The sequence below is a fragment of the Phalacrocorax carbo genome, chromosome 6 (genome assembly GCF_963921805.1).
Source record: "Phalacrocorax carbo chromosome 6, bPhaCar2.1, whole genome shotgun sequence".
NCBI lineage: Eukaryota > Metazoa > Chordata > Aves > Suliformes > Phalacrocoracidae > Phalacrocorax > Phalacrocorax carbo.
In genome coordinates, this window is record NC_087518.1 from 40,522,222 (window position 1) to 40,543,905 (window position 21,684).

Sequence of the window (21,684 nt, forward strand, 5' to 3'; positions counted from 1 at the left end):
CCAGAAAGTTCACTCCTATCCCCCATTGTTCCCATCTGTTGCCATGATTTCTGTCTGTTACAAACCAGCCTCAGCTTCCTTAACTCCTTCCAAACACATATTTCTCTTACGGGAACAAACATAAACTTGACTTGAAGTCCTCATACAAAACTCTGGGATTTCCAGCACTTTATTTGAACACTCGGTTGAAATACCCAGCATTTTTTTATAGAGTGTTGCCTGGTGACTCCCAAAGAGGAGGCAGAAAAAAAAGGAATTAAAGAATAAGTGGTAAAACCTGAATGAGGCCAAAATCCTTAGTCTTGAGCTAGTGCCTAAAGCGTGACAGTAGCTTGAATCACATATTTATTTACCTAACATGGTATTTGGCCCATAACTACTTAATTTCAATGGAACAACTAGCAGAAGCGTTTTTTCAAAAAGGGTAGTGTTTGAAACACAAACCTGGTGTTTGAAAAGAGCTACAGCTAAAATCTTAAGTGACACTCATTTTTCATAATTTTCTTCTCACCAGGAGCTGCTGGTAGGATCATACAGTCATCGATCTGACCCACAGATTAAACGGTAGAAGCTGTGATGGGTCTCTATTAATCTCAAGTATTGGTAGGCAGCCAGAATTTTTCAGTCTGTAATATTTTTATTCAGTTTGCAAACTCTGGACTAAAGGGAAAAGGAAAAACAGTAAGTTGATATGGGGTGCACAGCTGATGTGTTGCTGAGTGTCGTAGTAAGAATTTGATGTCCTGGGTTGCCTTGTCAAATGGTTTCTAGCCTTGCTGCGTTCACAGGCTGTGTGGATTTGCACCAAACGTTCAGACTGCTCTCGAGGGAAGCGCTGCTGCTGAGGGGAAGGGAGTTCTCGTTGGGCCTCCCATTTGTTGGAGGGAGTCATGGCCCAAACTGCAAGCCGACCTGGATGATTAAAGACCTGTACGGTCCAGCGGTGGGCTCAGATCAGTACGAAGACGGCAGTTTTCACCCTGCACGAAGGTGGCAGCCGGGGAGGTGCCAGCGGCCCCGCCAGGCCGGCCTCTCCCGCCGCTCGGGGGCGGCGGGCGAGCTTGCTGCCCGCCCGGCGCCGGTTTCGGGCACCCTCCGTCCTCGGGGTTTACAACCTGCGCCGCTGGGCGGGAAATGGCCGGCGCCGGGGCGACGGAGGCCGGCAGCCCGCCGAGCGCTGCGCGGGATGGCGGCCAGGGCCCGCCCGAGGGGCCGCGCTAGGCCCCGCCTGCTGGGCGGCAGGCGAGCAGGGCGGTGCCGGCCCGGCTCCGGCGAAGCATGGCTGCGGCGGCGCGAAGCAGGGCGGCGGCTGCGGGAGACCCCCGCGCTGGGTTTAGGCGGCCGGCGGCGGAGGCGGGCCCCGCCGTGCCGCAGGGGCTGCTCCGGGCGGCGCGGAAGAGCGGGCAGTTAAACCTGTCGGGCCGGAGCCTCAGCGAGGGTGAGGGGGGAGCTCGCCCCGGGCCCGCCGTGAGCTGGCCGCGGCCCTTGCCGCGCTGCTCCGGGGTGGCGCGGACGGGCTCGGCGCCGGCGGGGACTCGCTGCTCCCTTCCCTCCCCTGCAGGTCGTGGTTGCGTCTCTTCGGTCCCCGCACCTCGGCCACGCTAAGCCGGGCTTGCTGCCGCCGAGGGCCGGGGCGGGCAGGTCGGCGCTGGGCCCGCCGCCCGCGCCCGTCTGTGGCGGAGTGGGAGCCCTGGGAAAGCGGCTGTGCTTGTGCCGAGCCCTGGGCTCTCCGGGAAACCGCACGGCTCTTCGGCTGAGGGAGCAGGCACCGGGTTTGCAGGTGGTTGCTCGCCGATTCCGCGGGCTCGGTGTTCCTTCTGTGCTTTGGGTTTATGCTTGGCAATGCCATGCGGGCAGAACAGGAAAAATACAGAGGGAGCAACAACAATTAAAATTTCCTGCCATCTGTTCGGAGCTTAGCTTACTTTTAGCTGTGGCTGGCAGATTTCCATCAGCTTGTTATTGTCGGCTCTAGAAAAATACCTCTAGAAAATGTTGACTATATGTGTGTAGGTATATATGGAAAGCACTATGACATTGGAAGTTTGAGAGTGAATATCACTATCAGTTGATGCGTATATGTTTGTGTATGTAGTGCCTCAACATGTATGGCGGATAAATTTGGATACTCCAGAGGAAGCCCATCAGAATCTCTCTTTTGGTGCTGCGGATCGTTGGTGGGAGCAAATAGATCTGACCAAGCTGATACTCGCCTCAAACAAACTGCAGTGTCTTTCAGACGATGTCAAACTTCTGCCTGCGCTCACTGTTCTGGATGTAAGTACAATGATTCTGTTATGGTAGGACTGTACTCTCTCTGTAGGAGGTGGGAAAACACGGTCTCAGATCTTTGTTTTCCATTTCCCTGCAATGGTGGATACGCAGAACTGGCATTGGTGTATTATCAGGATAAAAGATTGTATACTATCAGTGATCTGTAACCAGTTTATACACTGGTAGTGGGTACTGTTCTCCAGAAAGACCTAGGAAGTTTTATGTGGACACTGAAGAAAGAGCTATCACTGGATGCAACCACCTTTCCTGCACACATCCCTTCCTTCATATCTAATCTCTTAGCGTTTATTATCCATTCAGTCGAATTTTGAAAGATTGGCAGTTGCAATGCTGCTATTGGTAATTGCATTGAGGCATGGACATAGTTTAGACAAAATTATCCTCTGTATTACAGAATCACAGAATGGTAGGGGTTGGAAGGGATCCCTGGAGGTCATCTTGTCCAACACCCCTGCTTGAGCAGGGACACCTAGAGCAGGGGGCACAGGAATGCGTCTCTGTGGGTTTTGAATGTCTCCAGGGAAGGAGACTCCACAACCTCCCTGGGCAGCCTGTGCCACTGCTCTGGCACCCTCACAGGAAAGTTTTTTCTCATGATTCAGTGGAACTTCCTGTGTTCCAACTTGTGCCCGTTGCCCCTTGTGCTGTCGTTGGGCACCAATGAAAAGAGCCTAGTCCCATCGTCCTGACACCCTCCTTTCAGATATTTGTAGGTATTGATGAAATCCCTCCTCAGTCTTCCCTTTCTCTAGGCTGAACAAACCCAAGTCTCTCAGCCTTTCCTCATAAGGGAGATCTTTGTAGCTCTCTGCTGGACTTGCTCAAGCAGTTCCCTGGTCCTTCTGAAACTGGGGAGCCCCAAACTGCACACAGTACTCCAGATGTGGTCTCACATTAGGTTGGCTTGATTTGTTTCTGGGCTAGGGAAAGAAAACCTGCAAGGTACAAATTAGTCATTTTATTCTAAAATCTGTCTTCCAGGTGCATGATAATCAACTGACATCGCTTCCTTCTGCTTTAGGACAATTAGAAAATCTTCAGAAACTTGATGTCAGGTAAGTAAGTACATGTTACAAAACTGGAACATGAGAAATAGTGCAGTGACTTTCACCGTGTGAATAAGAGGTTGCAGTATGTTAAATCTTTCAGAAAATCAGGTTCACATTTTTAACTAGAGAATATTAATATATTGAGAATCGTAGGTTTTGGATCAAGACAGATGGTCTTAGGTTTGTTGATTATTTTCACTGATACTCAAAGTCACATACTTGCTTAGAAGGTGAAAACAGTTGTATTCGGAGTAATGAGACAAAGCAGTATCTACATTCACGTGCCTCAGTCTGGCAATTTTGTTTTAAAGGAACAAAAATAGTTTTTGTCATGACTAATATACACTGGAAGTAATTGTATAGATCTTGTTCATGCCAGAAAGTTCATATTCTTCTGTTTACTGGAGTTATTTTGTAAATTTGTGCACAAGGAGAAAGGCTATGGTGCCACTGTGTCTGTGAACTACATAAAACAAAAGAATGTAAGATCCAGCTGGAATACTGTAAATTCAGATGAGGATTAAAAGTATTCTTCAACAAATAAACATAATTAATGTCTCCTAGAAAGCTAATCCACTGCAGAGGGCTGTAACAGTTGTAGGAGACAGATTTTTCTTAAGGGTGATAGTATCCCGAACAGCAAGTGTGTGTGTGTGCTGCAGTGTGAGAATGTTTTGCGTAAGCCTGTCTCACTGCAGGTGTCATTAACAGTTAGTCTACGGCAGCACGGAATATCCAGTATATCTGATGCTGGATGTGCTTTGTACTTGCTCTAGGGTCTGAAGAGTTTGCGTTTCAACAGGCCTTGTGTGGCTAAGATAATCCAGCTGATGCAAGTGTTGTAACTCTAGTTTGGACAGCATCATATGTAACAGAAGTATTCTTTATGCAGGTGTGTTCCTAAAAGTACTTAGTAATTGGGTTTTCCCTTTGTGTTCCATGTTTGAATACTAGCCACAACAAACTGAAAAGTATCCCGGAAGAATTGATGCAGTTGTCAAATTTGAAGAGCCTTCTTCTTCATCACAATGAGCTGAGTCGCTTGCCGGATGGATTTGGACAGCTTGTCAATTTAGAAGAATTAGTAAATTACACCTTTTTGAAAAATATTTATTTGTGCAGAAAGGTTGCTTTATCTGTGTTTTGCTACTGCTAATTAAAAAAAACATAGCTCAGATGGCAGAAATTAATGAATATTCTAATGACTTACGTAGATTGTCAGTTATTACATGGTGGGTTGTTTCGGTGTTTTTTGTTTGTTTGAAACCAAGTTTTGCTCTTGGTTTGCCGAATATTTTAAGAAAAATCAAATCCCTTGTGATCTGTCAGTCATGGGAGACTTGTTTCTTCCATTCACATTTCTGCCAGGGAGATACTGAAGATGTCAGTCATCGAATTTTAATGTTCTGCCAGTAATTAACTTGCAGTAGCAGTACTCGTGGGATATTTTAAACATCCCTATTTCTAACCTCTCTCTCTCTTCCTCTCTCTCTTTCTTTTTTTATCTTCAGGATCTGTCCAACAACCATCTCACAGACATTCCAACAAGTTTTGCTTTGCTCATTAACTTAGTGCGACTCAATTTGGCTTGTAATCAACTCAAGAGCCTGCCTGCAGATATCAGTGCGATGAGAAGTAAATTAGTTTCCTCAGATTATTAAATGCCATACAGCTAGTTCTGTAGTTACTTCAGAAATGTAGTGCATATTATTCAGGATTTACAAAGTATATTCTTAAAGAGTTAACATATTCTCAAGAATATTAGTTCAGAAATATTTTTAAAAATCAGCTACAGCTACTGTATATCAAACTTGAGTCCTCTTGTGGTTCATATTTCTTGATAAATGGGACACAAAACAATCAGAAAAGTGTCAGGATTAATATTGTTCTGCTTAAAAGTGGTTAGCCTTAAGACTGCAATAAGCAATTTGACAATTTTTTTCCTTTATTGCATATTTCAGATGGCAAATAAAGCATAAATGAGAGAGAGTTGAAATTATTGGAGAGAAAAATTAGTGATAAAATTGAATTCTAATGTTTGATTTCAAGCTGACTAGAGGTTGATATGAAACATATTTTAATAGCTGTGGTGGATCTGCAGGAGCAGGTGGTAGACTGCCAGCTTTTATAAATGCTATAGAAAATACCTGCAGATCTTTCTGAGATAGTCTACAATATTGGACCCTTTCTTGTTCCCTCCAGTCCCGTACTCTAAACAAGCACTCGTATCTAGCAGTGTCATTGAAAGCGTTCCAGAATATCCTATGAAGAACAAATGAAAAGCAGAAGCCTTGTTTTTGGTGCTAATTGATTTGATTTCTTCCAAAATTCTGATGGGCAAAATGTTCTTATATTTATTTTAAAACCCAGGATATTCATGCTTCTGTAGAAAATAACTTCTGTTTTCTCTTTCTTTTCCATTTTTCACTTGCACTCTTCTTCTGTAGGCTTAAGACAATTGGATTGTACAAAAAACTACCTGGAAACTGTACCTTCTAAATTAGCGACTATGGCATCTTTGGAACAACTTTATCTGAGAAAAAATAAATTACGTTCCTTACCAGAACTTCCCTCGTGCAAATTACTGAAGGTAAGGTTTGAAATGGTTGGCGTACTGCAAATCTATTTGCTGTAAACTTTTCAAAAAAAAGCTGTTACTTTAAACACATTTTTTTTGTGAATTGCTGTGATCAACAGTTTATAATTCTGTGTGTAGAACTCTAATACGTCCCCATTTGCAATTACTCTTACTGTCCGCATTGGTCAATCTTAAGGTCATTTGGAAGACAAATGTGCAGCAGTATTCTTCAGATTTTGAAATTAAATATTTAGAAGAGCAATGACTGAAAAACTAGATCTAAAATTGCCTGCAACATTGTTTTGTATTTCTAGGACCATTTTCTGGATAAATTTATTTTGTTCACTATCATTTTTTCTTTGTAACTGCAGAGAAAGTATATTTTTTTCCTTTTAATGTAGTCAGATCTTCCAAATCTTTTGTAGCCTGAATTCCCAATATGTTTAAAATTGAGAATCACCTGCCTCAGAACATCAGAAATTTATTACTCAACTAATTTAAAAACAATTGTGCCAACTGAGTGCCTATATCACTGTGTTGTTTCCACTGACCAAATCCATCAAAGGATGCAAATACTCTTAGTGCTGCATAATTCTGAATTCAGCAGTTAAAATCCCAAGCTATTTCAGCATTTTGTAACATAGTTCGTGTTGATATGTGAAGTTCAGTGTCTTAGTGTGTCCAGCAGCACGTGTACATTCTTTTTGGTCTAAAGAATCATTCATTTTTGCCATTATAAGAAACATTTCCAATAGGGACATGGAGAGCTGCCCTCTCAACTTCCTGTAATTTGGAATTTAAGAAACTTCTTGAGCAAACTAAGTTCAGACTTGTGCCTCTGGATCTTTAGAGGCTTTCATATTTCATATGCAGGTGAAAGGGAATCAAGATCTGTGTTTTCTCCATGTCACCATATGTTTTTGCCAGTGCCATGATCTAGGAGATTACTAAGTTATAAAGTAATTTTACTAGAGTAACATAATTGTAGGTGATCTCTTTTTTTCCATAGGAATTACATGCTGGTGAAAATCAGATTGAAATATTAAATGCAGAGAATCTGAAGCATCTGAACTCCCTCTCTGTATTGGAACTTAGGGACAACAAGATAAAATCAGTTCCTGATGAAATTACTCTGCTTCAGAAGCTGGAGCGACTCGACCTCGCCAACAATGATATCAGTAGGTAATGTTAAAAAGTGCATTATGTCTCTGATAAGGCATAGCTAATGGCATCTAATTCTGTGGCTGATGTATTTCACTTTGTAAGATGTAAGTAAAAAAGGACTCAATCACAAAATGGAGGAACCCATTCTATATTGTGTAAGTGCTATGATCAAACTGTGCCTTTCTTAAATGTAATATATTCTGTATCTTTTTATTTGAACCTGAGCTTCAGAATACCAGGCCATCTGACAAACCATTGCAAATTCTGTAGAACTTGTTTTGAAGATGCTTTGAAATGAGTTGTTTCCATTTGCAGATTACCTTACACATTGGGGAACCTTCCTCAGCTGAAATTCCTGGCATTAGAGGGAAATCCTTTGAGAACCATTCGAAGAGACCTTCTGCAAGTAAGCACTGTAGACAATGCATAAAAGTTTGGTTATGTTTCAGGTGTACGTTATCCAAATTGTGTAGACAAAACAATTTAAAGTGTTAGAGAACATCCAGGTTTCAAGTAGCCTGTGCAACTTTAATCCATGTCCTTTTTTTGTGTTGTGGTTTGGGTACTCTTCCCACTGGAGTCTGACGCAGTGCATAAGATCATGAGGACTGTGGAATAAAGGAGGTTGTTGCTTTATAGGACCTGTTTCTGATTTGCTACAGAAGTTATATATCACAAATGCAACAATGGATGTCTGGGGAAATAAAGGATGAGGAAGCTGTCTGCTGCCTAATCCTGTTGCAGTCACAGTTCATTGCAGTGCTAGGCGAGTACTTGATATCAGACTTTTCCTAGATGAGCATGGATTTCTGGATTATTTTTTTTTTCGTTTCCTACTTGCCTGAATTAAGGATCTAGGATTTAATTTCCAAAGCATATTTGATGACAGATGCATTTTGAGCAATGACAATCTGATATACTATGTTTTCTTACGGAAAGCACACCTCAGATCTGCGTTCTCTCTGTAGGTAGACAGCAAAGTGAAGGTGTGGATTGTGCATGAGAAAACAAGTACATAGGGCAGCAGGGAGGCTGGAGTGTGGGCACAACTAACTGCTGCTATAGAATTCCCTTTTACTTTTTCCCCAGCAGGCCCCTCTTCTCATTAGCGGTATACATTATTTCTTTCTGTGTTTTTGCCAGTACTATAAAATAAATGTTTACAAAGCACTGGGATTCCCTAAAAATAAGCAATGCTGAAGACTCTCTGTTGAAATGAAATTTTGTAATGTCTGGCAGAAGAGGGAAAACATGGTGTATCTGATTAAGCGAGCATTACATATGCTAAATTAATGAGCTGGGATTCTGTGGATGGATGTCATACGTGATTACAGAGCTCAAATTTGGCTTAAAATGTACATGCAAAGGAGCCTGAGTAAAGGTTGCCTGGCTGCTTTAGTTCTGGTATTCCGTAGCCTCTGAGGATTTGCCATCTTTCAAATGTAAGGGCATAGATGTGTGTTATATCTTAAGTATATTTCAAATTTGTAGCAAACGACAGGCACAAGGATTCCATTATGACATTCTAGACTTCACGGAATCACAGAATCACAGAATGGTAGGGTTGGAAGAGATCCCTGGAGGTCATCTTGTCCAACACCCCTGCTTGAGCAGGGACACCTAGAGCAGGGGGCACAGGAATGCATTTGTGTGGGTTTTGAATGTCTCCAGGGAAGGAGACTCCACAACTTCCCTGGGCAGCCTGTGCCACTGCTCTGGCACCCTCACAGGAAAGAAGTTTTTTCTCATGATTCAGTGGAACTTCCTGTGTTCCAACTTGTGCCCGTTGCCCCTTGTGCTGTCGTTGGGCACCAATGAAAAGAGCCTAGTCCCATCGTCCTGACACCCTCCTTTCAGATATTTGTAGGTATTGATGAAATCCCTCCTCAGTCTTCCCTTTCTCTAGGCTGAACAAACCCAAGTCTCTCAGCCTTTCCTCATAAGGGAGATCTTTGTAGCTCTCTGCTGGACTTGCTCAAGCAGTTCCCTGGTCCTTCTGAAACTGGGGAGCCCCAAACTGGACACAGTACCCCAGATGTGGTCTCACTAGGACAGAGTAGAGAGGGAGGATTACCTCCCTCGACCTGCTGGCCACATTCCTTTTAATGCACCCCAGGATACCCTTGCCCTTCTGGGCCACAAGGGCACGTTGCTGGCTCAGGGTCAGCCTGCTGTCCACCAGCACTCCCAGGTCCTTCTCAATAGAGCCGCTTTCCAGTAATTCAGCCCCCAGCCTGTACTGGTGCATGGGGTTGTTCCTCCCCAGGGGCAGGACCTTGCACTTGCTCTTGTTGAATTCCATGAGGTTTCCCTCGGCCCAGCTCTCCAGCCTGTCCAGGTCTTGCTGGATGGCAACACAGCCTTCTGGTGTATCAGCCGCTCCTCCCAGCTTGGTATCATTGGCGAACTTGCTGAGGTTACACTCTATCCCATCACCCAGGTCATTGATGAATATATTAAACAGGATTGGACCCAGCCCAGACCCCTGGGGAACACCACTAGTGACAGGCCTCCATCCAAACTCTGCCCCATTGATCACGACCCTCTGAGTTCTGTTGTTGAGCCAGTTCTCAATCCACCTTACTGTCCACTCATCCAACCCACTTATATTGTCCTGATCCGTTACCAACACTGTAAAAATCATATAACTGGAATTTCATATGCCTATCTAGATTTTTTTATTTAGAGGAGTAATTGATAAACTTGTAGGGTTCCCCGGGCACTTCTTAGCAGCAGGTGAATAGTGAGATTAAGGATTGGCAAGGACTGGGAGGTAAGTTTAGTGTAGCAGGCACAGATTCTTCTCTTGCCCGTCCCTGCTGTGTCTCATCTTTTCCTTCTCCTCAGACCCCTCATTCAAGTCCCAAACCCGTTCTTGTTTCTTGATAAATTTCCAGTTGCCATACCGTGACCTGGCTGTTGAGCTTTGTCTTATTGTCTGCGTTACCCTCCATGCAAGCCATGTGACTGTTACGCAGCTTTCTGTTTGACCTTCACCTTTTCCTTAAAGGTTTCCAGGTTTGTCCTCCCATATTGGCTTCTTGTGTCTGGCTCAGCGCATGCAGTGCCTAGCCATGCCTGCAGTCAGTCCCAGTCTCTGCCGGCCTCTCTTTCTCAGTCGTTTGTCTTCTGTTTCTGTTGTCTCACCACGTTCAGGGTGAAAATTCCTTCCTTTCCCACTTCCACATTTCCTTTATCTCCTCTGCATTTAGATCAGCCAGTCTCTTATTGTGTGTAATATAGCTGTCAGCTAGAATGAGAAATGTTAATTCATATTCAGTGCTTCAGGTCAGTCCCTGGTTTTAAAGCATCGAGGAGCGTGTAAAATTGTAAGGAAAACATAGCTTTATCCTAAAACAAATGGGTGGGATGAGATCATGCTTAATTACTCACAGTATGCAGGTAGTAACTGTGTTTGGCCAGTAAAAGTTGCTATGAGAGGACTGAAAGTCAAATCGTCGGAGAATCCACCTCCTAAAAATCCATGCAAATTATGTAAATTGCAGTGTTTTTCCCAGAGTTACTAATTTTGGACGTAAAAAGTTACTGGAACACTGAACAGTCAGCTTCCTTGACAAACTTTAAATTTTTTCTCCATGGCATAATTGTTTTAGACCTTTATAAAGAGAAGATTAACTTTATTTGAACATTTTTTCCTTGCTCTTGAAATTGGCTAAGTACTTTAGATAAAAAGCTAAAAACACGGAGGAGTGACATGGAATTGGACATTTACAATTGTGTTTGTTTATTCCAGTTGAAAATAAGCAAGTTCATAAGCTGCCACAAGGAAGGTTTTTCTATGGGAAGCATTAGGTGGCTTTTATAGTCAGCAGTGCCATGGGCTCCACCTGTGTGACTGGAGCTGTCATTCTACGTTGTCAAACAGCTGTGGAAATACTGGCTGGCAAATGCTTATCGACTTTTTTTTTTTTTTAAGAAAGGCACCCAGGAACTTCTGAAATATTTAAGAAGCAGAATGCAAGGTATGTTGCTCTATTGCATTGCATTTTAAAGATAGTCTTTCTAAGCAATTAAAGTGGAACCTATGGAGAGTAGCTGTTTCAATCTGGTTTCCCTTCAGTTACCCTGCAATAATAGAATTTTCTTTACTCAATAGTTTGCTCTTACATTTCAGGGCAGTTTAATTTTCTTGTTCTGTTAGGTAAGACCAAATAGCAAACATTATCGAGGATTACAATTTAGAAAAACAACTTTAAGTATTTTTCCTCTGGTCCCTTTATGCATTTTGCGTAAGGAGTTCCAGTAGCTTTTTTATTCTTCCCCTGAAATCGTGGGAAGTTTACATAAGGGGTTCTTCTTTTTAAGCTTGCCATCTCTCTGCTGGCTTGGTCACAGTGTAGAAGAGTAGGTGAGATTTTGCAAAGGTATTATGTATTATTCATTCATGTAGTAACATGGGCAGTACAGCCCTGTGATTTCCAGAAAGTATGTGCATAAAAAAAGTCTGCCTTAAAGTCTTGGTGATGCCATGAAGTCTGCCACATAGCTGACTAAGAATATAAAAACTTTTGGGGGAGAAAGTAACTGATTATTTTAAACATCATTCTCATCTTTTGACTCTCTAACAATCTTGAACCCAACAGTTCCTACAGAAATAATTAAGAAGTCATAGCACAAAAAATCAGATTAAATATTCAAGCTGATTACTTCTCTGTGCAAATGCTGAACGTTTTTTGCAGAATCCTCTCTTGGATTCAAAGCTCTGCCTCTGTGGATGAAAAAGCACCCAGATGATCCTGTATCACATTTCTCTAACAGACACAGTACTTTGTAAAAAAGAATGGATCGTATTAAAAAAACGGACAAAAAGTTACTAGTTGCTGCTGCACACCCAAGTCCCTTTCCAGATTGATACCTGGGCTTCTAAGTCACTGAGATAGTGTCTTTTTGTTATGTGTTCTCTAAAGAAAGTAGTGGAGATGACAGTTTATTTTTTATTGTATAGGAAACAGACTGTCAGAGTCTCTAAGTAACTTGCATGCTGAGAATACTAAATCCTTTCAGAACAGGGGTTCCATTTACCATCTTTAGAAATCTTTGTCTTAAGTTTTGAAACATAAAGTAGGCAAAATGACCGAGTTTGCTGGTCATGTTAAATATAATAGGAAATTATTATGCTGCATTTAAATGGCAAAAAAATGCTTAACCTCTTCATTTAGAAGGGTCCTTGATAATACATGCAAGCAGCTTTTGTTGAAAACGGTATGTATGAATTTTCCTTTTGTTAAGTGGGTTTTCTTTCTGTCTGCCAGAGGATGGCAGTATTAATTAGGTTACTGCAATGTATAAAATTGCTTCAAAATGTCAGGTTCCATGCAAATCCGACATATTATTCACTTGACAAAAACTAATTGGATGCTAGAGTACACACTCAGAAGCTTATCTGGTGAACTAGAATAGGTAATATAATTGTGGATAATAAAATCAGCTAATGTCTTGCATGTATGGCAATGCTTATGGTTTTACTCTACGTGTTACAGCATCTAAGTTGGAGCTAAACCAGCAGGAGTCCTATTTCTGTAGAGGTTTAAACTGGAAAAAGTCCTTTTTAAAACTTGTTTTTGACCCTTTATGACCTCTCTTAATGAAAGGATAATTAGTTGTGGTTAGGCACAATTGTTAGTAGACTTTTATTGATGAATGCTGCTGAGTTTCCATAGGGTTTTGTTCAACTCCTTTTAGTGGAAGTTGGATTTATTATGTGTTTGGATTTCTAGCTAAGCTTCGCCCTACTTAGGCGTGTGTGAATCCCTAGGGTGTGATGCCACACCTCAGATGTGAAGAAGAATGCTTTTAATCCGCGTTTCTTAAACGTTCGAAGTAGCCTTGCAACACCAGTTAGCTTCTTCGTGTGGATTGTAGATAGTAATCTGACTGCAGCCTGTAGTTGGTGTGACTATATACATTTGCTGTCTCTAGATGATGTAACTAGCCCAAATGGAGAGCCTCCTGCGACAGCCATGACTCTTCCAAGTGAGTCAAGGATTAACATGCATGCCATAACTTCACTAAAATTACTGGAATATAGGTACGTGCTTTGAAATATTGCCTATTTCTAAAGTTGTAAGAACACTTTCCTGGTTTTTGCTTCTTCCCCTCCACCCCCCCCCCTTCGTGATATATACCAAACTGCCTGCCAATCCTGCTGCATTCGTGCATTTTTACTTTAATTTCTGTGCTCAGGAATAGGCAGATTTGAATTGCAGGTTCTTAAAATTACTTCTTTGTATTATCAAATACTTGCAGTAACATTCCTTTTAACTGACTGAAATGCTTAATACCTTCAGGTGCTTTTAGTACCTTTTAAACTTCTTCAGCAATTTTCATTAAGTCTCAGAACATCCTGTAGTAGGTCAGTATCTCTTCAGTTATCTCTTAAATGTAACCAGCAATGTAACTTGTTAGATTGGGAAGGGGGAAGAAAACTCAAGAACTGTTGGGTGAAATGGGTAGTCCTGCTGAGAGTTGGACTGTGGAAAGGACCTCGCTGTGGTGAAAGGGCTGCGATGGCTTTGGTCACCACAGATGTTCAGGAGCTCCAAACTGAGCAGTTACCCAAGTTAAACGTTGGTCTGCTGTGGATGTTTCCTGATGCTAATCTTGCTACACTTTCTGGCTCAGCATGGAGCATTCACATGTTCTTTGAGGTGGTGACATAACTCAGCTCATACCGATTTTTCTTAAGCAAAATAACAGATGAGGGTGTCAGTGTGAAATGATATTACTGCCCAGATGCCGTGTAGTGTGGTGCAGTGATTGGTAGCCTTCTGATTAACGGTCCTTCCAGGACTTCAAGCTGTAGATACTTACATACCTATTCTACTACTTATGTTTTCCTAAAAGAAGATGAAAATGTCTTGTTCATAAATAGGAAATGATGAATTTGTTCATGTTACTCAGCCAAATGCTTTCAATTGTTTAGTGAGAAACAGGCAGCCATGATTCCCGATGAAATGTTCGATGCAGTCAGAAGCAATCCTGTTGCCACTGTCAACTTCAGCAAAAATCAGCTGAATGAAATTCCTCCAAGGTACTTTTGTAAAGGTCATTCTCTATTTGTTACTTTCTTTCCTACTTTTGTTTCTCAGCATCTTGTGTTTTTCCTCGTCAAGAATATTTACACTTTGTGCTCTGTGTGTGTGTGTGTGTACACTCACCCGCCCAAGTGAAAGTGTAATTGGGGTGCTGAATAACGCGCTTGCATTTCTAGTATGAGTACCACGCAGGTGGGTTCATTGATTAGCTCAAAGATCGCAGCTTGGCTGTACTCAGTGGTCTGTTCATTACATGCGGGTTTTCATCTTGCTTTGCTAAGCATTGTTGAAATAAATGAGGGAGACTGATGTGGCTTCTCATAATAATGAAGTGCTGTACTTAACTACAGCATAGTGTTGTTTTCTTTACAAAGCGGTCTTTTTCCCATATGAAGATAATCTGTGTGGATTCACCACTTTACAGGGTGATAGCTTTGTATTATAGCTGAGGTTCTATTTAAATGCAGTTTCTTCAAACAGCATAATTGTTTGTGGTTTTGTTTTTTAAGGAAGCCTGAATAATTTCCATGTCTCTTTTCTGGATAGGTTTTGTGTCCCATTAAATAGCATTTGATATTATATATTTGATATTTGGTATTATTGCACTTGTTACTTCATCCGCAGTCAAGGAAGAGCTGTCTGTATAATGGGAATAAATAGTCTTTTTCTGTAAGGAGGAAGGTTACTGCATCTCTGGTAGCCCAAGAAAATCCTGAAAGCTGATTTTAAGGATACCACCACATTTGTGGGGGTAACTTATTTCCATTCTTGGACCCAAGTGTGCTGAACATCTAACCTTTAGCACATTGAACCTGAAGAGGTGCAATCTCTTTCTCATAGGAAAAAAATCTCTTTTCAGTACAATGTGTGGAAAATAAATTTAAGGAGATAATGTTTGTGCCTCCCATGCTTTTTCACTGTATTAGAGGCTGTAGCATGCACTGAGGAGGGAGGTATAGATGTGCAGTTGCTAGGTGCCGGAGAATTCAGTGGCAATCCAGATAGGAGAGATGAGTATTTAGCTCATTTAATTACCCTTTGTTTTTAGGGCTAAACCAGAGATTTTGTTATAGGGATTCAACAGGTAACTTTTTGAGCTGTTAAATATTTTGCGTCCAAACGCCTTGGTATAATAGCATTTCACAGAAGCAGCAAATGCTGTGTTTCCTTGAATCTGTAATAGCAGAACAGTGGAACGGAAATGAAAGATGGAAATAAAATAACAATCTTGTTCTGTCTGTTTGACTGCTAAAGATGATGGATAGTCTTTTTGTTAAAACACAGGGCAGGAGATGGTAGTGCTGGTCATCTGTGCCATAGTTTCTGAAATACTTCTTAACTGCATTTGAGTGAGTAGGCTTTTGTAGTGAAATTTACTCTCCTAATCAGCAAGAGAAAATTTACTCCTCTAATACCTTTAGAAAAGTGACTCTAAGCTTTGTCTTTACATCAAGTGTAAGACTCCAGGACATGCAGCTTTCACAGGTGAAGTTTCCATTGTCTTCACTCCACAGAATTGCTCCTGAAATGTCAAGAAACATAGTGTGTCCTTGATTTGTAGAATAAAGCAGGCTTTTTTCAACAACTTAGAAAATAGAAAATAGAAACATGAGCTTACATAATAAAGTATATTCCAATTGGGTTTCAGGATCGTGGAGCTGAAAGATGCGGTTTGTGATGTCAACCTTGGCTTCAATAAAATCTCATCTATTTCCTTGGAGCTTTGTATGCTCCATAAATTGACACATTTGGATATCAGGTTTGTGACGTGTGCTGAACTTCCTTTCTCGGTAATTTATTTTCATGCCTTTTTAAACCAGCCATCTGTTACAGTGGAATAGCTGTACTGAAATAATTTTTCATTTCCCAAAATGCCTCCACGACAGTTGAATGACCGGCAGATCTGAAATAGCAAGTGGCCTAGATTTAGGCACCGGTTAAAGAAAAGCACAAAAACCAAGTGGACGTGCTCTGAGACTTGCAGTGATGAAAGGCCTTCTCTCAGTCATAAGAGAGTCTCAGAGGTGTTAAGTTGCTATCTAAAACCAGTCCCTCCTCCTCTCCCAAAAAACCCCAAACCCCACACCAAAAAAATCCTGGAGGATAGCTGAGAAGTAACGCAGTGAAGGTACGAACCCTGTGGTGCTGCCTGAAACCAAAGCTATCTGTAGGTATTTTATCTGCAATAGATAGTTACTGCTGTCGTTTTACCTTCTCTGCTTCTGAAAAATGCTCATTGCATTTGTTTAGACACAGGAGCAACTCGCTAGCATTTATTGTCTTTGGTGTTTCACAAAATGAGAAGTAGCAAAGCAGTTGCAGAGACAGGTTTTTACTTTGGTTTAAAGTAATCTGCTGCTCCTGGAGGGAGTCCAGCGAAGGGCCAGCAAGGTGATCTATGAGGAGAGGCTGGGAGAGCTGGGACTGCTCAGCCTGGAGCAGAGCAGGCTCAGGGGGGGATCTCACCCATGTGTATAAACACCTGCAGGGAGGGTGCAGAGCAGACAGAGCCAGGCGCTTCCCAGCAGTGCTCGGGCCACAGACACAAAATGACACACAGGAGGGTCCCTCTGAACACCAGGAAACACTTTTCCACTGTGAGGGTGACCAAGCACTGGCACAGGTTGCCCAGGGAGGTGGTGGAGTCTCCATCCATGGAGATACCCAGAACCCACCTGGACATGGTCCTGGCCCCCCTGCTCTAGGGGACTACATCAGATGAGCTCCAGAGGTCCCTGCCAGCCTCAGCCAGTCTGTGATGCAGTGGCATACGTGCTGCTGATGGAGGAGTTAGGCTGAAGATTGCAGAAATGGATGGTAATATGAGATTGATGAGGGAACAAGGCTGAATATCTCAGTGATTAAGAATTTAGGTCTAAGTCTGGGTATCTTTTAGTGAGTGGTCTTTATTTTCCTGAAATGGCTCTTTGTGTCACACTGAGGACATACCTTGTTCATCCTTAAAAACCTGTGTATTCCCCCTATTTAAGAAGCTTCTGAACAACTTCCTGTTGTGGGATACACTAGGGTAACAGTAGCCATGAACGAGTTTCTGGCAGCAGCTGATGAATTTTGCTAGGCTAAATGAATTTTGAAGAGGTTTAGAGTTACCCTACTGATTCACTTCGGCACCAAGATCTGGGCAGTTCCATAAGCTTTCCTCTGAAACCCAAGGAACTGAATTGCCATGCAGGTTTGTGGAGTTGTTGGATGCCTTGAAACACATGGGAATCTTTAGAGGACAGACTTGAAATCTGCTGCTGGCAGAAATGAGAATGCAAACCTGGCTTGCATTAGCAAGCATCTGTACTCAAGCATGGTCTTGACCCATTTCTGAAGCAATTAATTGGTTCAAGATGACATATTAGCACTGATAAGTATGCATATTCTGTCTCTGTGGATTCTTAACTAAAACTTCATAGCAGTTAGTGATTATTGTTTGTCTGTATTTGATACACAGAAATAATTTTTTGACATCTTTACCTGAGGAAATGGAGGCACTGACAAGACTGCAAATAATAAATCTTTCTTTTAATAGGTGAGCAACTATTTAGATTTTTTTTTTTAATACAGTAATAAAAAGAACTGGGCTGAATTCAGTATGATTTTCCTGTGATGTAAGAATGAGGGGGCACTTGATCAACTAGCTGTGAGCTTAAAACAGATAAAGTGCACGTACTTCTTTATACAATGGGTAGTGTGTTTTTGGAACTTTCTGCCCCAGAAGTTTTGGGGAGAGGCAGCAGCAGTTGGTTTAAAAAGGGATTAAACAGTCTTGTGAACAATACATCAAAAAGTGGATACCAAGAGGACTACCCTTTGGTACGCATCATACAGCAGTTACAAATGATGGAAGAATGTGAGGGGAATGGTCAGCAGGAAGCAGCCGAGGGGTGCCCCTGAAGAGCGGCTGCTGTTGCTGCTCTTGCTCCCAGCAGGGACGCAGCGCTGGGCAGGAAGCCCCGTTCCTCTGACTCAGCAGGGCATTTCTTCTTAAGTACACGGAGAACAACTGGCCTTTGTTCTCCTCCTTCACCCTGGTGAGTCATGTTCCCTGTCGTAGCTGGCCTGCAGTTCTGCTAGAGGTGCTGAGCTGTCACTGAGCACGCTTCGTTCAGCTTTTCTCTGGGTGCAAGGTAAAATAGTGGATGCTTTCTCCTTTCAGAGCAGCATGTTTAAACATTTACCTTAAAGCTGAAATGCTGTCTGATTTTAAAGGCTGCTAGTTTTTTGAATGCCCTATTTCTGACTTTTGTTTGCCTCCTTTTTCTTCCGAAGATTTAAAGTATTCCCTAATGTCCTGTATCACATGGTAGCACTGGAGACAATCCTGCTCAGTAACAATCAGGTTGGGTCCATAGACCCGCTGCAGCTAAAGAAGATGGACAAGCTTGGAACACTGGACCTTCAGAACAACGACCTCCTCCAGGTGCCACCAGAACTTGGAAACTGTGAAACCCTCAGGTGTGTGGTCTATGTCATGGCCTGTTCTATAAAAATACATCCTGACTGAGTTCTTCAGGGCACATTTTGTCAGCAGGAAAAGCACTAACCGGCAGTATGTTTGTTTGTAGCCCTCAGTGCACAAAAAGGGTCTCTCTTACCATTTGTAAAACAATGCTTTTTCTTCTGTATTTCCTCAATATTGCAGAGAATTGGGGGAGTTGTTTCATGATTTAGAAGAAAAAAAAATGGAAAGGGTACGTTTGGTTTGTGTAAACCTAATGTTAGAGCTGAAGTTGGTTACCTTGTCTGTGTGTACAGAGGCGCTGCTGGGGCACCTGTAGGCAAGCCAGGGAGGTGAGCCGTAGCGCTGTCTGCCAGTTAATACTGCTAGCTCCTTACCTGTGTGTGTAACTCCCGTTGCCAAGGAGCGTATGAGGAGAGGCGACTGTGAATATCCTGGCGTGATGCGCCTCAAAGAGGTCAGTTACGCGCAAGCAGGCTGTCGTGTCAAAGGCCGGAAAGGACTGGTCCCTATGGGTTCCCCTGTGAGGACACTCTCCGGAGGGACTTCAGAAATACAAAACAAGACACCACCAACCCCCGCAAGCAAAAACCTCCACAGAGATTTGGGCGTACCAAAGAAGAGTGGGCTGGCAGCTAAGCTAGAAAGCGGAGGGTTGCAATTTAACACTGTTTTCCCCTTTTACTGTGCCATTTCTGTGTTTCAGCAGTTCTTTTTCTTCTGGCAGAGGCTTTCTGCAGAAGTAGGGTGGGTGTCTATTGTGTGGCTAGGATAATTTACCACCACTGATTTATGAGCATAAATTAAAATTCTGAGGTCTCTAAAGAGGATAAGTTACCTTGAACTAGGGAAGCAGAAATTAAAAATATTGTAGTAGAACAGAAGAGGAATTACTTAACAGATTTTTGAATCTTCTGAAATAATTATTTCGTGTTTGGATGTGTTGGTACAAGGCAAAGTCTTTACAAAAGTAGCTCAAAATATCTCTGTTTTTGTAGGACGCTTCTGTTAGAAGGAAATCCATTCCGCACTCCCCGAGCAGCCATTTTGGCAAAGGGAACAGCTGCAGTGCTGGAGTACCTGAGAAGCCGAATTCCTACTTGATACAACACCTGCGTCCTCGGCGGACTCGGGAATCGAAGTACAAGCAAAGCATTACCTTCTCCGACCAAATGCTGTATGGTTTTTCTGCCTTCCGCCTTCTCTCAACCGTTTGTTAACCTGGCCTGTGCCACAAAGCACTTACAGTCCTGCGTGTAGGCTGCATGCTAAGAAAGAACTCGCCTATGAACTGTTTTCCCCTCGAAGTTGCATGTTTCAAGAGTGTGTTTTACAGTACCGTGATCTGCGTTTACACTTTTTGTAATGAGGAATGCCACTGAAAGCTGCCGTCGGTAATAGTGACAATGGTTTTTTTTACAATTAAGCTAATTTTTAAAAGAATTGTCAATATCAAAGTATTTATGCGAAAGGCAGAAGTAAACACTTTGCTTTTTGTACGCCTGTTTTATAATCTCCCGTAAGGTATTTAGTCTCTTCACTGCTGCCTCGAAGAATTAGTTACTTGTCGGTGTGTGATAAAGTGCTTGAACCCTCAAACTGCGTGGCGGGGAGGAGGGGGCGGCAGGCGGTGGCCTGGCAGCTGCGCTCACGGCTCGCGTAACAGCAGCACAACGTGGCTGATGGTGGTGCTGCACTGAAATAATAAACGTTTCCTGTTAGGTGTATGGTTTGAGGGGTTTTTTTTTAAGACTATGCTATAATCAAGTTTTCTAGCCAGTAACATTTAGCTACTTTTCATTGTTTATTTAAACACGTTTCCGTGGCCTGAAAGTGATACCTTTGTAAATAATAGTAACGCATATGGGATATTAATATAAAACGAAGGGCTGCTTGATGCTGCTCGCCCGGTGACTGCGGATCCCTTGCTTTGCTGCTGGGCTGCTCCGGGCTATGACTGGGGGCATGGAAGCGATGCAGAAACCAGCTGGGTTGCCTCTGGGGGAGGTTTGGTTGGTTTTTAATCCGCAGCGAGCACTGCCACGAGCACACTGCCAAGCGGCAGCTGCCTGTCCTTACGGCCGCGTCCCTGTCCGTAGGGCGTGGGGGGTGCAGGCAGGGTGTGCGCAGGGCCCGCAGCCGCACCCTGAGCAGCACGGGCTGGGTGGCCAGGCGTGACGCTGGGCCAGGGTCGCCGCGTTGCTTCTGGTTCTGGAGCAGCGTCACCAGTGGCTCCCCAGTACTGCACTGTCCGCTCCTGCCAGCAAACGGGATTTACTGCTGTCCCTATGTATGGCCACAGTGGCTAACTGCAACCTGCTGACAACTTTGCATCTAAAATTTAAATAAAGCCAAAGCTTTCAAGTAAAGGGCATCCTCGCTGAACATTAGGGACAGACCCACACCTCACTCGCCCATTCTGTTCCATTCAGCCTCTCTATGATGGCTGACATCGACTGGGTATGTGTTTAGAAGGAGAAAAATACGTCTAACATCAGCATTTTCCTTTCTGTAACAGCAAAATTTAATATGGCTCAAAGTTAAACTTTCCAGGTTTTTAATGTGTCTGGAATTAACATAAAACACGCTTACTCAGCCTCAGGGTCTTCAGCTTTAGTGCGCGCCTTTCAGCACGCGGGAGGATGTGTAAGGCCCCCCAGGCCCCGCTGCGCTGGGCTGCGGCCCTGGTGGAGGCGGCCCAGAATGGGCCAGCACGGCTGGAGGCACCGGGGCCCTCAGGCCTGGCACGATCCGGCTCGAGCCGGAGCGGGACTGGGCGGTGGGGGGGAGGGGGACAGGCTACCTGATCGCATCTGTGTGCAGAATAATGGCTTGTTGGAGCTTGAACAGGAGCTGTTCTGTAGTGACTTGGCTGATGGAGCTGCTGCTCTCTCACCCCCCCCCCCAACCTGTCTTTTGCTTCCCTGGCTTCCACAAGGCATTTGTACCCAAAAAGCAGCAAATGCTCAGCTTTTCTTCACAGGCTTGCAGTCGCTCTTCCCCATATTTGATGTCTCACCAGTATCTAGGGCTGAACAAGGGAAACTGCTCAGTTTTCAAGTCCTTTTCTGACGT

At 43.2% G+C, this 21,684-nt stretch overlaps 1 protein-coding gene across 1 annotated transcript; it reads left to right on the forward strand.

The window, feature by feature from the left end:
* The first annotated feature begins 1,178 nt into the window (after positions 1–1,178).
* On the forward strand, positions 1,179–20,336 carry LRRC40 (leucine rich repeat containing 40). The gene is made up of 15 exons (XM_064454833.1): positions 1,179–1,438; positions 2,096–2,277; positions 3,277–3,350; positions 4,299–4,428; positions 4,856–4,979; positions 5,792–5,934; positions 6,932–7,104; positions 7,402–7,492; positions 11,024–11,069; positions 13,027–13,135; positions 14,030–14,137; positions 15,790–15,900; positions 17,602–17,679; positions 18,420–18,605; positions 19,608–20,336. The coding sequence occupies exons 1-15, from the start codon at positions 1,279–1,281 to the stop codon at positions 19,711–19,713; spliced, it is 1,821 nt and encodes a 606-aa protein (XP_064310903.1). The 5' UTR covers positions 1,179–1,278; the 3' UTR covers positions 19,714–20,336.
* The last annotated feature ends 1,348 nt before the right edge of the window (positions 20,337–21,684 follow it).

Bases quoted from the DNA above. Each gene is read 5' to 3' on its own strand.
- LRRC40 (XM_064454833.1), top strand. From the start codon at position 1,279: ATGGCTGCGGCGGCGCGAAGCAGGGCGGCGGCTGCGGGAGACCCCCGC. The intron at 4,429-4,855 runs GTAAATTACACC...TTTTATCTTCAG, and splicing joins TTGTCAATTTAGAAGAATTA to GATCTGTCCAACAACCATCT. The intron at 18,606-19,607 runs GTGTGTGGTCTA...CTGTTTTTGTAG, and splicing joins GGAAACTGTGAAACCCTCAG to GACGCTTCTGTTAGAAGGAA.